Source organism: Triticum aestivum, chromosome 2A (assembly GCF_018294505.1).
Source record: "Triticum aestivum cultivar Chinese Spring chromosome 2A, IWGSC CS RefSeq v2.1, whole genome shotgun sequence".
NCBI classification, from domain to species: Eukaryota; Viridiplantae; Streptophyta; class Magnoliopsida; order Poales; family Poaceae; genus Triticum; species Triticum aestivum.
The window spans coordinates 421,898,983-421,912,859 of NC_057797.1; the positions used below are offsets into that span (position 1 = coordinate 421,898,983).

The following is a 13,877-nucleotide window of genomic DNA, read 5'->3' on the forward strand; positions in this document are numbered from 1 at the left end:
GATCAATAAAGCTTTCATCTTATATTCGCAATATCCATATTAGAATCTCAGTTTCTTGCTTATTCTTCGTTTGCTTGCAGGAAATAGACCTTCGTGGTCAGGTTGATCGTGCTCCGGCGTAGTCAATAACCTCTCGGAGTTGGTTTAGCGATTGCTAAGGCGCGACGTCCTCGCACGTTCGTAGTCGGGTCGTCAAAGTCTACTCCACCAAAACGATAACCACCTTCTCATCGAATGACGAGACACCTTAGCCTCTATCATCTGTTGGGGCCTATTGTTCTGTTCCTGCCCCAACAAGACATGTTTATTTCTGTTTTTCTATAGGGATAACTCTATACTTGTATGAAATATGTCGTGGTGGTTAATGTAAAGGGGAAACCCTTTTTCGACTTTTCAAGCTACCATAGTGGGTTACCCAAGTATGACTAGCTTGACAAGTTCAGTGACAGAGAATGCATTTTTTACTCTAAAGCAATCAACTAGTTTAGTTTGTGTGCGCATCTCAGCTAATGTGTCAATAACGCATTTTACTAGCAAGTTCGGTGATAGTGAACTACACATCTCAGCTACCCATTTGTGTGGTTTAACTACACATATCATGCAAGTTTATAGACTAATAAAACTATAGAAAAGTTGTTGATTTTGGGAAATCTTTGACGATGTCAATTTTCTGCTTGCCGAAACATTATCTAGCCAATTTTTGGTTGTATAAACTGTGCTCTTACTCGAAGTTAGAACTGCTCATGTTTGAGCAAAGCATATGATAGAGTAGAATGAAAGTTTCTTGAAGACATGATGATAAAACTAGGATTTAAAAGGGTCTGGGTCCAGCTGATAATGAAGTGCATAACTAGTGTAAAATAACAAATTAAGGTAAACCAGGGCAAAATTGATGTGATCGTACCTCAGAGAGGACTATGCCAAGGAGATTCTTTATTCTCATACTTATTTTTGTTTTGCGCTGAAGGTTTCTCTGCAATGTTGAATGAAGCTGAAGCAAATGGAAAGCTCAGAGGCATAAGAATATGCAGAAACACCCCTAGTGTTAGCCGCCTCCTCTTTGCGGATGACTCATTAGTGTTAATGGAGGCAAATGAGGGAGCAGCACAAGAGGTAAACATGATATTGAGTACATATGAAAAGTGCTCAGGGCAAATGATAAACAAGGACAAATCATCAATTTTCTTTAGCAAAAATAAGGATGAGGGACGAAAAAACATTATGAAGAGGATCATGGGCATCAATGTGGAGGGCTTAACTAGAAAATACTTAGGCCTTCCTACATATATTGGCAAAGGAAAAGCAAAGAATTTCGCTATATTCGAGAGAAGGTCTGGAAAAAAAAACAGGAATGGAAGGAGAAACTGTTGTCAAAAGCAGGGAAAGAAATATTGATAAAAACTGCGGCGCAGGCAATTCTAGTGTATGCAATGGCATGCTTGGACCTGACCAGAACCTTCTGTGACGACCTGAGTGCTCTCATAGGACGCTATTGGTGGAGCCAAATGGATAAGACCAATATAATCCATTGGATTAATTGGGAAAAGCTATCAAAGCCAAAAAAAGATGGAGGTATAGGTTTTTGGAACCTGCACTATTTCAACCTAGCTATGTTGGCTAGACAGGCATGGAAAATTCTACAGAATCCCCATTCCTTGTGCTCCCAAGTGTTGGCTGCCAGATATTTCCCAAATGGATCAATGCTTGAGGCTATTCCTTGTGCATGTATTTCCTATACTTGGCAAAGCATAATAAAAGGCATACAATTGCTGGAGAAAGGGATAATATGGAGAGTGGGAAACGGGGAAAGGATCAAAATATGGACTGGTCCGTGGAGGAAACACACGGAGGCCCAATACACCAAAAGGTAACCATCTGGTGGACAAAGTAGCTGATTTGATCAACCCGATAACAAACCAATGGGATGTGCAGCTGGTACAACAGACATTCTCGGCTGAGGATGCAAACCTCATCATGCGAATACCCATTCAAGAAGATACAGGTGATTTCATTGCATGGCATTATGATAAAAAATGATCATTTTCTGTTAAATCAGCTTATAAGGTGGGTGTAGATAGTGCAGCTAGAGATTTTGTATAGGGCTAACTTCAACTTCCATTGCAGAAGGGGAAATCTCAAGCTTCAACTGGAAGAAGTTATGGGCGCTCCCTCTACCAAACAAAGTACTACACTTCTTATGAAGAGTTGCGACGTACAACCTTCCCTTGCGAATGAAACTTCATAGAAAAGGTATTCCTGTTGATACTAGGTGCCCTCTTTGTTATAGATTGGATGAGGATGGAGGCCACCTCTTTTCTTAATGCAAAAAAAGTTAAAAATCCGTGGAGAGCATCTCAACTTGAACACATCAGACTAAAGTTAGTCGAATGTCATGACCGAAAGGAAGTGTTTGAAAACATTTTCACTTCAAAGAAAACCGAATGCTTGAAAGTTTGCTTACTTTTATGGTTATGGTGGCATGAAAGAAACAACGCTAGTAAGGATGAACCCACAAGAAGTATTATCTTCAATTGACTTGCGTGAAGGACAAGACAAAGAAGGAAGAGATGAGCAAGCAAGCAAAACATGAGTGGAAGCCACCTCCGAAGGGAATTCTCAAGATAAACACAGATGGATCCTTTACTGAAGAAACACAGTCAGGAGGCTGGGTTTCACCGTCAGGAATGCTCCTGGCAGCAGGTGCTCGAAGTCTGAATCAAGTCTCCAGTCCATTGCATGCTGAAGCTTTGGCCCTTCAGCAAGCAACTATTACTGCTACTCATTTGGGCTGCCAACAAGTGATATTTGAAACAGATTCCACAAGGCTGAAGGAAGCAATAACAAGTAACAACCTATGATCTTTCAGCTTTAGGCACTTTGTGTACAGATGTGAAGTTTAAGGTGCATGTAGGTCTGAATGTTGTGAGTGTGAATCAATCTAGCCGTGGTTGCAATAAAGCAGCAAATATGTTAGCTGCGAGTGGAGTCTATATTGAGAGTGGGTGCTATGAGACTCGGCTTGGCCACTTTCCGCAACCTGTACTAGACGCTGTTGCTGGTGATATGGCCAGCGAGTAATCGTAATAGAAATTTGTGTTTGCTTTCAAAAAAAATAACTGCTGATGTTTGATGTAGCTTGGCTGTAAACCGTGCTCTGACCAAGCTAGCATCGGTGCCATTGGAAGCGAGAAACATATCAAAAAGATGAATTTTGTGACAGCATACTGACTAAGCACGAGGAGCAAATCCACACAGGATTAAGATATTGTAGCACAACAGGCTGATAGAGGACGATTACATAGTAGATGGGCACACAACCAAAGCAGCTGGGACAGCAGCACACCAGAGTTCAGACCCATGCTTAGGTCAACAACCAGTCATTGCGGAACATGATAATACTAGGTGGATTACGGCAGCTTCTCTCTCTCTCCGTCCGATTTGGCAGATATCACGGCTTGAGGTGGGGGAAGCACTGGACGAGGTCGCTCTTCGGATGCTTCGCCTCGGCGTGCTCCTTGCACTTTGCTTCAGAGGTGGTGCAGATGAAAGTCTGCATGCATATCTTGCACTGCATTGGGAAGGAAGCATTGATCAGATGACCAGGCAATACGAAATAATGTTTCTTGGCAGAAATGCGGAAGATTACAAGATATCTACGGTAACTTATAACATATTACCTCCATCCCAAATTACTTGTCTTAGATTTGTCTAAATACGGATGTATCTAACACTACAACTTTAATTCGGGACAGAGGGAGTATTCACTAGACTGGTATGATGTGCAAGGCAAAGCCACTGAAATATTTCAGCTATCCAATATGGTGCACATCAATTGGCAGACAAGAAGTTGATTAACTCACAGGCAACATGACTGCCATGATTATTTGTCAAGACTAATTATACACTGCAATGACAATTTTCATTATATCAAGGGCTACATCACTTTGTTACTAGTTCAAGTTGTGAGCAGTTGGGCTCCAAGAGACTAGAATTTTTCACCTGGCTATTTGGCATCTCAAGCTCAGTCCATCAAGTTGGTAAGCAAACAACGGGCGCATCCACTGGGACTATACACTAACTTAACAGGAGTCTTCCAGCTACCCCTTCCCCCTGGATCCTAGTGACTAGCTAGTACCATCCAGAACAAGTTTCAGAAACAAGCATAGCCTTGCTTGGTAGCAGCCCAAAGCTGGTTCGGACATGCCACACTCTTAAAGCTGTCAGATTATATCTCATTGAACTACAAGTGTCTCTTACTCCCTCCGTTTCTAAATATAAGCCTTTTTAGAGATTCCACTATGGACTACATACAGAGCAAAATGAGTGAATCTACACTCTAAAATATGTCTATATACATCCGTATGTAGTTTGTAGTGGAATCTCTAAGACTTATATTTAGGAACGGAGGGAGTACTTATCAAACAGCGACACACACACTGTGAAGGTTGCAACTTTGCTTGGCAGAACTCAGGCAGACAAACAACTAGTAGTAACTTGTAATACGCACGATATGCGAGGAAAATACCCCTAGATCTATGCCCGAAGGAGCAATTTTGGAAAAAATTAACTTGTAATCTAGCATACTAGTATGTCGATACGCTAGCTATAGTCCTGGCAGTCAAAAGTAGAGTACATGACTCACTTCGTTTCTCTAGGCGCAATTGAGAAATACGCTCCAAATCCTACCGATAATCACCGCACAAAAAAGAAAAATCCATCCACCCAGAGTCCTATGGAGAAATAGGCTACCAATCGTCGTTGCAACTGACGGGCCACGCATCCCGTCCCAGTTAAAGGCGTAATTTCAACAAATTCAACAGATAACAGTCTCGTCTGCGGAAAAAAAAATCCCCAATCGCTAGAGAGGGTTAGATCGATTCGATCGATTGGACAGGCGGGATTAACGGCGCACCTGGATGTTCATGGCCTTCTTGTTGGCCTCGAGCTGGCTCCCTGCGAAGGATCACAAGAGAAAACGCCGACAGGATCAGATCAGGAAGACCAAGAAGATCTGGCGACCAAGAGAAGGGGATTAGCTCCGTTACCCTTGCCGCCCTTCAGCTTCTCGAGGTTCCTCTCCCTCGCCATCTTGGACTTCTGCGCGTTGCCACCGCCCATGGTTGTTGATTCCTCGACGAGACGAGAGACGATGCTTTTCTGCTTCGGCGGAAATTTGGTGGGGAAGGCGAGAAGCAGGAGGCGGCTGCGTTTAATAGACGTGGAGGTGGGAGGTGGAGGCGGGGGCCGACGTTGGCGTCAATCAATCGCGGGCAACTTGCGCGTGCCAGTGTCCGTGTGGACCCCCGCTGAAGGAGGGCGTATCTGGACCGTCCGTTAGCTGCTCCTTCCGAGGTCTAGAACCATCTTTAACAAAGTGGTGCTATGAACCGGGTCTAGAAATAGCTGTAAGAAAACTGGGTCTAGAATAAAATTCAAAATACTTTAACGGAATCGATAAAAATCTGACATCGGATTTTTAGATCTGGAAACAAACGTCTCCTCGACCGTTGATTTCTCACAAGAATCTCGCAGCTCCACCGAGACCAATATCTTGGTGTCACGTGGCAGAGATGAGAGGGTTGTGCCGTCCTCGGAGCGTTGGGTGCATGAGGAGGGAGGGGAGGAGACCACATCGCCGTCCCACGGATTGCACAGGTTGGGCGCGCCGACATCGTCGCGCCATCACTTCAGCAAGCCAACATCGATCCCGTCATGAATTTCGACTTGCGCCGGCATCGTCGCGTCGTCACTTCATATCATGCTGACGTCCACCATCCCAACCTGCTCCGTCACGTCGGCTGACGTGAAGGCTCCGACGTCACCTCATCGATTTGCCCCTGCCACCTCGGCTGGCTCAAGGAGTCAAGGGCTTCGGCGTCATCACTTCATCGACCTACTCTTGGGGCTCCAACGTCGCCCCGCTGACCTGCTTCGTCATGTCAGCTGGACCAAAGGTTTCGACTCGCAACATCAACTGTGTTGTGTTGTCACTTCATCGACCTACTCTAGGGGATCCAACGTCACCTTGCCGACCCGCTTCGTCATGTCAGCTGAGTCGGAGGCTTCAACTCGCTATGTCAACCGTGTTGTGTCATCACTTTATCGACCTACTTTGGGGGCTCCAACTTCACCCCGACGACCTGCTTCGTCATGTCAGCTGGACCGAAGGCTTCGACTCGCGACGTCAACCGTGTTGTGCTGTCACTTCGTTGAGTTGACCTCCTCGCTCCGCCACATCGAGACCAACTTGGGGGCTGGGATCTCGTGTTGTCTCAAGGCCGGACAACGTCATTAACATCGAGAGCATAAAGCATCTAAGTAACTTTAATTCTTATTTTTTTAAAGAATTTGTTTAGCTCGGTTAGGCATTAAATGTGTTGAATAAAGATGGTTTTTCTTTGTTTGATTTGATCGTTCTAAAAAATTTACCCAACTCCAGCTTCACCGAACATGGGGGATGTTAAGGCCTTTACTTTAACCTGTGTCATAACGGCCTAAGTGTTTGCTTCCTCGGTCGTTCCGAAGTCTTTTCCTATTGCTCCTTTTTCTATCGAGTACTCGGCTGATAGACGGCATGCCTTGTGAAAGGATTGGTATGGTCAACTAGAAGGGGTGGGGTTGAATAGGCGACTAACAATTTTAATCTCTTTTGCAAACTTTAGGATCACCAAAATGATAGGTCGTCTAGATATTCAACTAAGTGGAGAATCTACATGATAAGCGGAACGAGCAACACAAGCTAACAAGATTTAAAGGAAAGGCAAAAGCTAGCAACAAGTAAAGGAATGAGATAACCGCAAGTGGAGACGAAGAAGACGGTGTGTTTTCAAAGTTTTCGCCTTTGGGGAAGGTACGGATACGTCTCCGTCGTATTTATAATTTTTGATTTTTCATGTCAATATTATACAACTTTTGTACACTTTTGACAACATTTTATATGATTTATTTGGACTAACATATTGATCCAGTGCCCAGTGCCGGTTCCTGTTTGTTGCATGTTTTCGGTTTCGTAGAAAATCAATATCAAATGAAGTCCAAATGTGAAAAAAAATATGGAGAATTATTTTGGAATATATGTGATTTTTGGGAGGTGGAATCAACGTAAACGGCAGACCACAGCCCCCAAGATACACCAGGGCGCGCCAGGGGGTGCCAGGCGCGCCCATGTATCTTGTGCCCTCCTCGAACGTCGGTTGGGGCCCTTCTTTTGGCGCAAGAAAGATAATTTATGGAAAAAATCGTGTAAAAATTTCAGCGCAATCGGAGTTACGGATCTCCGAAAATTTAAGAAACCGTGAAGGGCCAGATCTGGCGAACGCGAAACAAAAGACAACAGAGAGGGAGATCCAATCTCGGAGGGGATCCCGCCCCTCCGCCGCCATGGAGGCCATGGACGAGAGGGGGAACTCTCCTCCCATCTAGGGGGGGAGGCCAAGGAAGAAGAAGGAGGGGGTCTCTCTCCCCCTCTCTCCCGGTGGCGCCAGAGTGCCGCTGGGGCTAGGATTGTGATACGTCTCCAACGTATCTATAATTTATGAAGTATTCATGCTAATATATTATCATTCTTGAATGTTTTACAATCATTTTATAGCAACTTTATATCATGTTTTGGGACTAACCTATTGACCCAGTGCCCAGTGCCAGTTGTTGTTTTTTGCTTGTTTTTTACACCGCAGGAAATCAATATCAAACGGAGTCCAAACACCGCAAAACTTTTTGTGCTTTTTATGGACCAGAAGACATCCAACAGGCCAGAGCAGCACCTGGGGGTGCCCCAAGGAGGGCACAACCCACCAGGTCACGCCTAGGGGCCCAGGCGCGCCCAGGTGGGTTGTGACCACCTCGGTGGCCTCTCGCGCCCCCTCTTCGCTCTATAAATTGCCAAATATTCCAAAACCCTCGAATGTAACCCCAGATCAGAAGTTCCGCCGCCGGAGGCCTCTGTAGCCACTGAAAACCAATCTAGACCCCATTCCGGCACCCTGCCAGAGGGGGGAATCATCTTCGGTGGCCATCTTCATCATCCCGGCGGCCACCACGATGAGGAGGGAGTAGTCCACCCTCGGGCCTGAGGGTTTGTACCCGTAGCTATGTGGGTAATCTCTCTCTCTCTCTCTCTCTCTCTCTCTTGTTCTTGAGATGTCACGATCTCGATGTATTGCGGGCTTTGTTAATATAGGCGGATCATATGGTGTTTTCCTCTCTCTATCTTGTGATGAATTGAGTTTTCCCTTTGAGATTTCGTTTTATCGGATTGAATACTTTTATGGATTTGAGAGCACTTGATATATGTCTTGCAAATGAATACTCGTGGTGACAATGGGGTATTATTTTGATTCGCTTGATATATGTTTTGTCACTCAACTCACGGATTCCCGAGGTGACATTCAGGTAATCTACGCATAGGGGTTGATGCACGTTCTTGTCTTTGTTTCTCCTGTAGAAATCTTGGGGCACTCTTTAAAGTTCTTTGTGTTGGATTGAGTATTATGAATCTAAAATTATTTGGTGTTATTTTAGTACGAACTCTTGGATAGATCGATCGGAAAGAATAGCTTCGAGGTGGTTTCGTACCCTACAAAAAATTTCTTCTTATGTTCTCCGTTAGATAGGAACTTTGGAGTGATTCTTCATCGCACTTTGAGGGGTGGTTATATGATCCAATTATATTAGCACTGTTGAGAGATTGCACTAGCGAAAGTATGGACCCTAGGCCTCATTTTCAAGCATTGCAATACCGTTTTTTGTGCTCGTTTACTATTTGCTACCTTGTTGTTTTTATTTATTCAGATTATAAAAATATATTTCTACCATCAATATTACACTTTTATCATCATCTCTTTGCGGAACTAGTGCACCTACATAATTTTCCATTGTATTAGGTGTGCTGGGGACACAAGAGATTTCTTGTATTTGGTTGCAGGGTCGTTTGAGAGAGACCATCTTCATCCTACGCCTTCCACGGATTGATAAACCTTAGGTCATCCCACTTGAGGGAAAATTGCTAATGTCCTACAAAACTCTGCGCTTGGAGGCCCAACACGTGTCTACAAGAATAAAGTTGTGTAGTAGACATCAAGCTCTTTTCTGGCGTCATTGCCAGGGAGATGAGTGCTTGATGGTATATCTTTAGATCTTGCAATCAAATATTTTAGTTTCTTGTTTATCACTGGTTTGGTTTATAAAAGGAAACTAAAAAATGGAATTGAGGTTGCATCATATTATTCATCTTTATAATGTATTTCGTGAAAATGATGGAAAGGAAAATTGTGCTCAATTGATAGAAGAAGAATTCAATAGAATGTTTGGTATAAATGATGAGCGTGATTGCAATGTTGTTAATACGAATTCTTTGAATATCCATTATGCTAATGATATGCAAAGCCATAAGTTTGGGGATGCTATGTTTGATAAAGATGATATTTTTAGTACCCCAAGATTTGATGTGCAAAGTTTTTATAATTATTGCATGCCTCCTATTTATGATGATTATAATGATGAAAGTGGATTTGGATAGGTCATGACTTTATTTAGTGATGAATCCACCATTTTGGATGAGGCTTCAATTGACTATGATAACAAAGTTGCTATCTATGATGATTATGGTGATGACATGTATGCTATAAAGAATAATGATAACCATGAAACATGTCATCATGATTTTATTTTTCACTCTCATGATAGTTATTTTGTTGAGTTTGCTCCCACTACTATTGATGAGAAGAAATTTCCTTATGTGGAGAGTAATAAGTTTTCTATGCTTTTGTGTCATGAAAGGAATGATTTATGTGATGGTTATATTGTTGAATTTCTTCATGATGCTACTGAAAATTATTATGAGGGAGGAACTTATGATTGTAGGAATTGCAATAATATCAAGTTTCCTCTCTATGTGTTGAAAATCTTGAAGTTGTGCTTGTTTTGCCTTCCTATGCTAGTTGATTCTTATTCCCATAAATTGTTTGATCACAAATTTCTATGCATAGGAAGTGGGTTAGATTTAAATGTGCTTGCCATGTGCTTCATGATGCTCTCTTTATGTTTCAATTCTTATCTTTTATGTGAGCATCATTGAAATCATCATGCCTAGCTAAAGACATTAAAGAAAAGCGCTTGTTGGGAGACAACCCAACACTTTTACCTACTGTTTTTATGTGTTCACATGATTAGGATACTGTAGTAATCATGTTTTATTGCTTTTGTTTCAATAAAGTGCCAAGTAAGACCTTTGGGATGGCTTACGGTGATAGTTGATTTAATCTTGCTGAAAAACAAAAACAATTGCGCTCAGTAAAACAATTATCATTTTTAACAGAAGCATGATAAAATCCTGATTCTTTTTGAAGAATATTAATAGACAAATTACCCAGGTTTTCCTAATTTTTCAGAATTTTTGGAGTAACATAAGTATGGTTGGAGTACATATTACTACAGATTGTTCTCTTTTTGACAGATTCTGTTTTCAATACATAGTTTGTTTGTTTTCTAGTTTCTATGGCTTATATTGCTCAATATAAATTGTGGAAATGATATGCTACAGTAGGCATTATGTGAGAACAATTATGAATCTTGTCTTTGACAGTACCAAAGTGAAATGGTTTGCTCTTTATCATACTAACCTATCTCATGAAGTTCCGTTAAGTTTTGTGTGATTGAAGTTTTCAAGCTTTGGGTGAGATGTCGATATGAGGAGAATAAGGAGTGAGAATACCCCAAGCTTGGGGATGCCCAAGGCACCCCAAGTTAATATCCAAGCAACTAAGCTTGGGGATGCCCCGGAAGGCATCCCCTCTTTCGTCTCCAACATTATCGGTAACCTCACTTGGAGCTATATTTTCATTCGTCACATGCTATAAGTTTTTCTTGGTGCATCATTTTATTTTACTAGGACTTGCTTGATGTTATTTATAATAATGTTTTGCATCTCTATTTCAATAAAAATGTCAAGTATAGCCTTTGACATGCTTATTTTGCAAGTATACATGTTGCTGTTTCAAAACAGAAAGTTTATCGCTGTTGCAAAAATTCCCTAGAAAAGTCAGAATATGATAAAATGTTGAAACTTTTTGCACAATAAGATCTGGTAAATTTTCTACAGTGTGGTAAATTTTCATAATTTTTGGAGTTAAAGAAGTATTGATATTCTTGCATTATTTACAGACTGTATTGTTTTGGCAGATTGCTGTTATGTTTGCATTGTTTGCATATGTTTGCTTGTTTAATGATTCTATTTGAGGTTAGGAGTATTAAATATGTAGAGGCATTTAGTATGAAATGTTGAATAATAATTTTAGTGCTTTGCTACAGTAGAGAATGATAAGGTTTTTGCATTGGTTTATACTAACTTATCTCACGAGTTCTTGTTGAGTTTTGTGTGGATGAAGTTTTTGAGATTTAGGAAAACCGTGATATGAGAGGAATTAAGGAGACACAAAATCTCAAGCTTGGGGATGCCCAAGGCACCCCAAGATAATATTTCAAGAAATCTCAAGCATCTAAGCTTGGGGATGTCCCGGTAGGCATCCCACTTTCTCCTTCAACAATTATCGGTTAGTATCGATTGAGCCTAAGTTTTTGTTTCTTCACATGATGTGTGCTATTCTTGGAATGTCATCTTGTTTTTTTGCTTACTGTTTTAATAAAATACTTAGATCTGAAAGTTTTTAAATAAGAGAGTCTCCTCAAATAGCTACTCATTTACATAACTACTCGCTTGATCTTCACTTATATCTTTTTGGAGTAGCTTGTCATTTACTCTTGTGTTTCACTTATATCCTATGAATAAATTGTTGTATGAATTTAAAATCATGAAGTTGAAATTATATCATGCCTAGTGGTAGCTTCACATTGGGTTTAGGAAGTGAAATCTTTTGAAGCTTGACAATCACAATATTGGTCATACAAGCAATTCATGAATAATTAATATAAGGAAGAGAACTTTCACATGCAAATACACTATCTTGGAAATCTTTTGTGATGTGAGCCCCCATCAAAATATTATATGCCAAAATTGCTGACGTTGGACAAGGAAGACAATGTAATGGTTTATGTTTGTTCATATTCACATAGAAATTATATTGTCATAGATCCTTCAATATGTGGTGCTTGCCCCCCATATTTGCTAGCCAAAAATTCCGCACCAAGTAGAGATACTACTTGTGCATCCAAAAACCCTTAAATCCAAATCTCATTTTCAAGAGTCCACCATACCTACCTAAGGATTGAGTAAGATCCTTCAAGTAAGTTGTCATCGGTGCAATAAGGCAATAAAAATTTCTTCTGAAAGTGTTAGATCATTTAGTGTAAGAGAAAATTGAGCATTGTACAAACTTCTGTTGGCAAAGAATAAAAGCGACAGACTGCATAATAAAGGTTGCTATCATAAGGGGCAATATAACATGACGTTCTTTTGCACTAATGGGTTGAGCATACAAACAAATAAGCACATGGCAACCTCTACTTCCCTCTGCGAAGGGCCTATCTTTTACTTTTATGTATTTACTTTCATGCAAGAGTCCAAGTTTTTCTTTCTATTCCTTTTTATTTTTCTCTTTTGGCAAGCATCATGTGGTGAGGAAAGATCTAGGAACATATATCCAGTTGGATGTGGGTAGCATGAGTTATTATTGTTGACATCACCCTTGAGGTGAATACGTTGGGAGGCGAAATTATAGGCCCCTATCTTTCTATGTGCCGGTTGAAACTTTTTGCTCATGTGTATGCAGTGAGTGTTAGCAATCATAGAAGACTATATGATGGTTGAGTATGTGGAGCTCTTACTTAGACTCTGTTAAATAAGTTGAATTGCAATTGCTTGGTGACTGAGAACATAGGTTCTTGAGTTTTAAGAGAATTCATTGTTTGAACCTTAACATGTGAATTGGTTGCTACTTTAACATGAGAAGTTTTAAAAAAAGAATTGCTCTTATGATGCTAGGAAAAGTGATTGAAATTGTCATCGATCAAACTTGTGCACTTTGCTTGCATTCACACTTCATAAATTATTTCTTTTATAATTTACCTACTCGAGGACGAGTAGGAATTAAGCTTGGGGATGTTGATACGTCTCCAACATATCTATAATTTACGAAGTATTCATGCTAATATATTATCATTCTTGGATGTTTTACAATCATTTTATAGCAACTTTATATCATTTTTTGGGACTAACCTATTGACCCAGTGCCCAGTGCCAGTTGTTGTTTTTGCTTGTTTTTTACATCGCAGGAAATCAATATTAAACGGAGTCCAAACACCATGAAACTTTTTGTGAATTTTTTATGGACCAGAAGACATACAACTAGCTAGAGTAGCACCTGGGGATGCCCTGGGGGCACTGAAGGAAATATGCCCTAGAGGCAATAATAAAGTTGTTATTTATATTTCCCTATATCATGATAAATGTTTATTATTCATGCTAGAATTGTATTAACCGGAAACTTAGTACATGTGTGAATACATAGACAAACAGAGTGTCACTAGTATGCCTCTACTTGACTAGCTCGTTAATCAAAGATGGTTAAGTTTCCTAGCCATAGACATAAGTTGTCATTTAATGAACGGGATCACATCATTAGAGAATGATCTGATTGACATGACCCATTCGTTAGCTTAGCACTATGATCATTTAGTTTATTGCTATTGCTTTATTCATGACTTATACATGTTCCTATGACTATGAGATTATGCAACTCCAAAATACCGGAGGAACACTTAGTGTGCTATCAAACGTCACAACGTAACTGGGTGATTATAAAGATGCTCTATAGGTGTCTCCGATGGTGTTTGTTGAGTTGGCATAGATCGAGATTAGGATTTGTCACTCCGATTGCTGGAGAGGTATCTTTGGGCCCTCTTGGTAATGCACATCACTATAA

The 13,877-nt window shown here is 40.9% G+C and overlaps 1 protein-coding gene across 1 annotated transcript; it reads right to left on the reverse strand.

The window, feature by feature from the left end:
- Positions 1 to 3,225: 3,225 nt before the first annotated feature.
- Positions 3,226 to 5,307, reverse strand: LOC123188872 (uncharacterized protein At2g23090). The gene is made up of 3 exons (XM_044601146.1): positions 5,046 to 5,307; positions 4,913 to 4,953; positions 3,226 to 3,568 (listed from the first exon to the last, which is right to left on the reverse strand). Exons 1-3 carry the CDS (start codon positions 5,116 to 5,118, stop codon positions 3,449 to 3,451), a joined length of 234 nt encoding a protein of 77 aa, XP_044457081.1. The 5' UTR covers positions 5,119 to 5,307; the 3' UTR covers positions 3,226 to 3,448.
- Between the last annotated feature and the right edge of the window lie 8,570 nt (positions 5,308 to 13,877).

What these genes read in the sequence shown, in the direction of transcription:
- LOC123188872 (XM_044601146.1), bottom strand. Translation starts at nt 5,118, where the DNA reads ATGGGCGGTGGCAACGCGCAGAAGTCCAAGATGGCGAGGGAGAGGAAC. An exon ending in GAAGCTGAAGGGCGGCAAGG is followed by an intron (nt 4,954 to 5,045) that starts GTAACGGAGCTA and finishes GATCCTTCGCAG; the next exon opens with GGAGCCAGCTCGAGGCCAAC. An exon ending in AGAAGGCCATGAACATCCAG is followed by an intron (nt 3,569 to 4,912) that starts GTGCGCCGTTAA and finishes TTCCCAATGCAG; the next exon opens with TGCAAGATATGCATGCAGAC.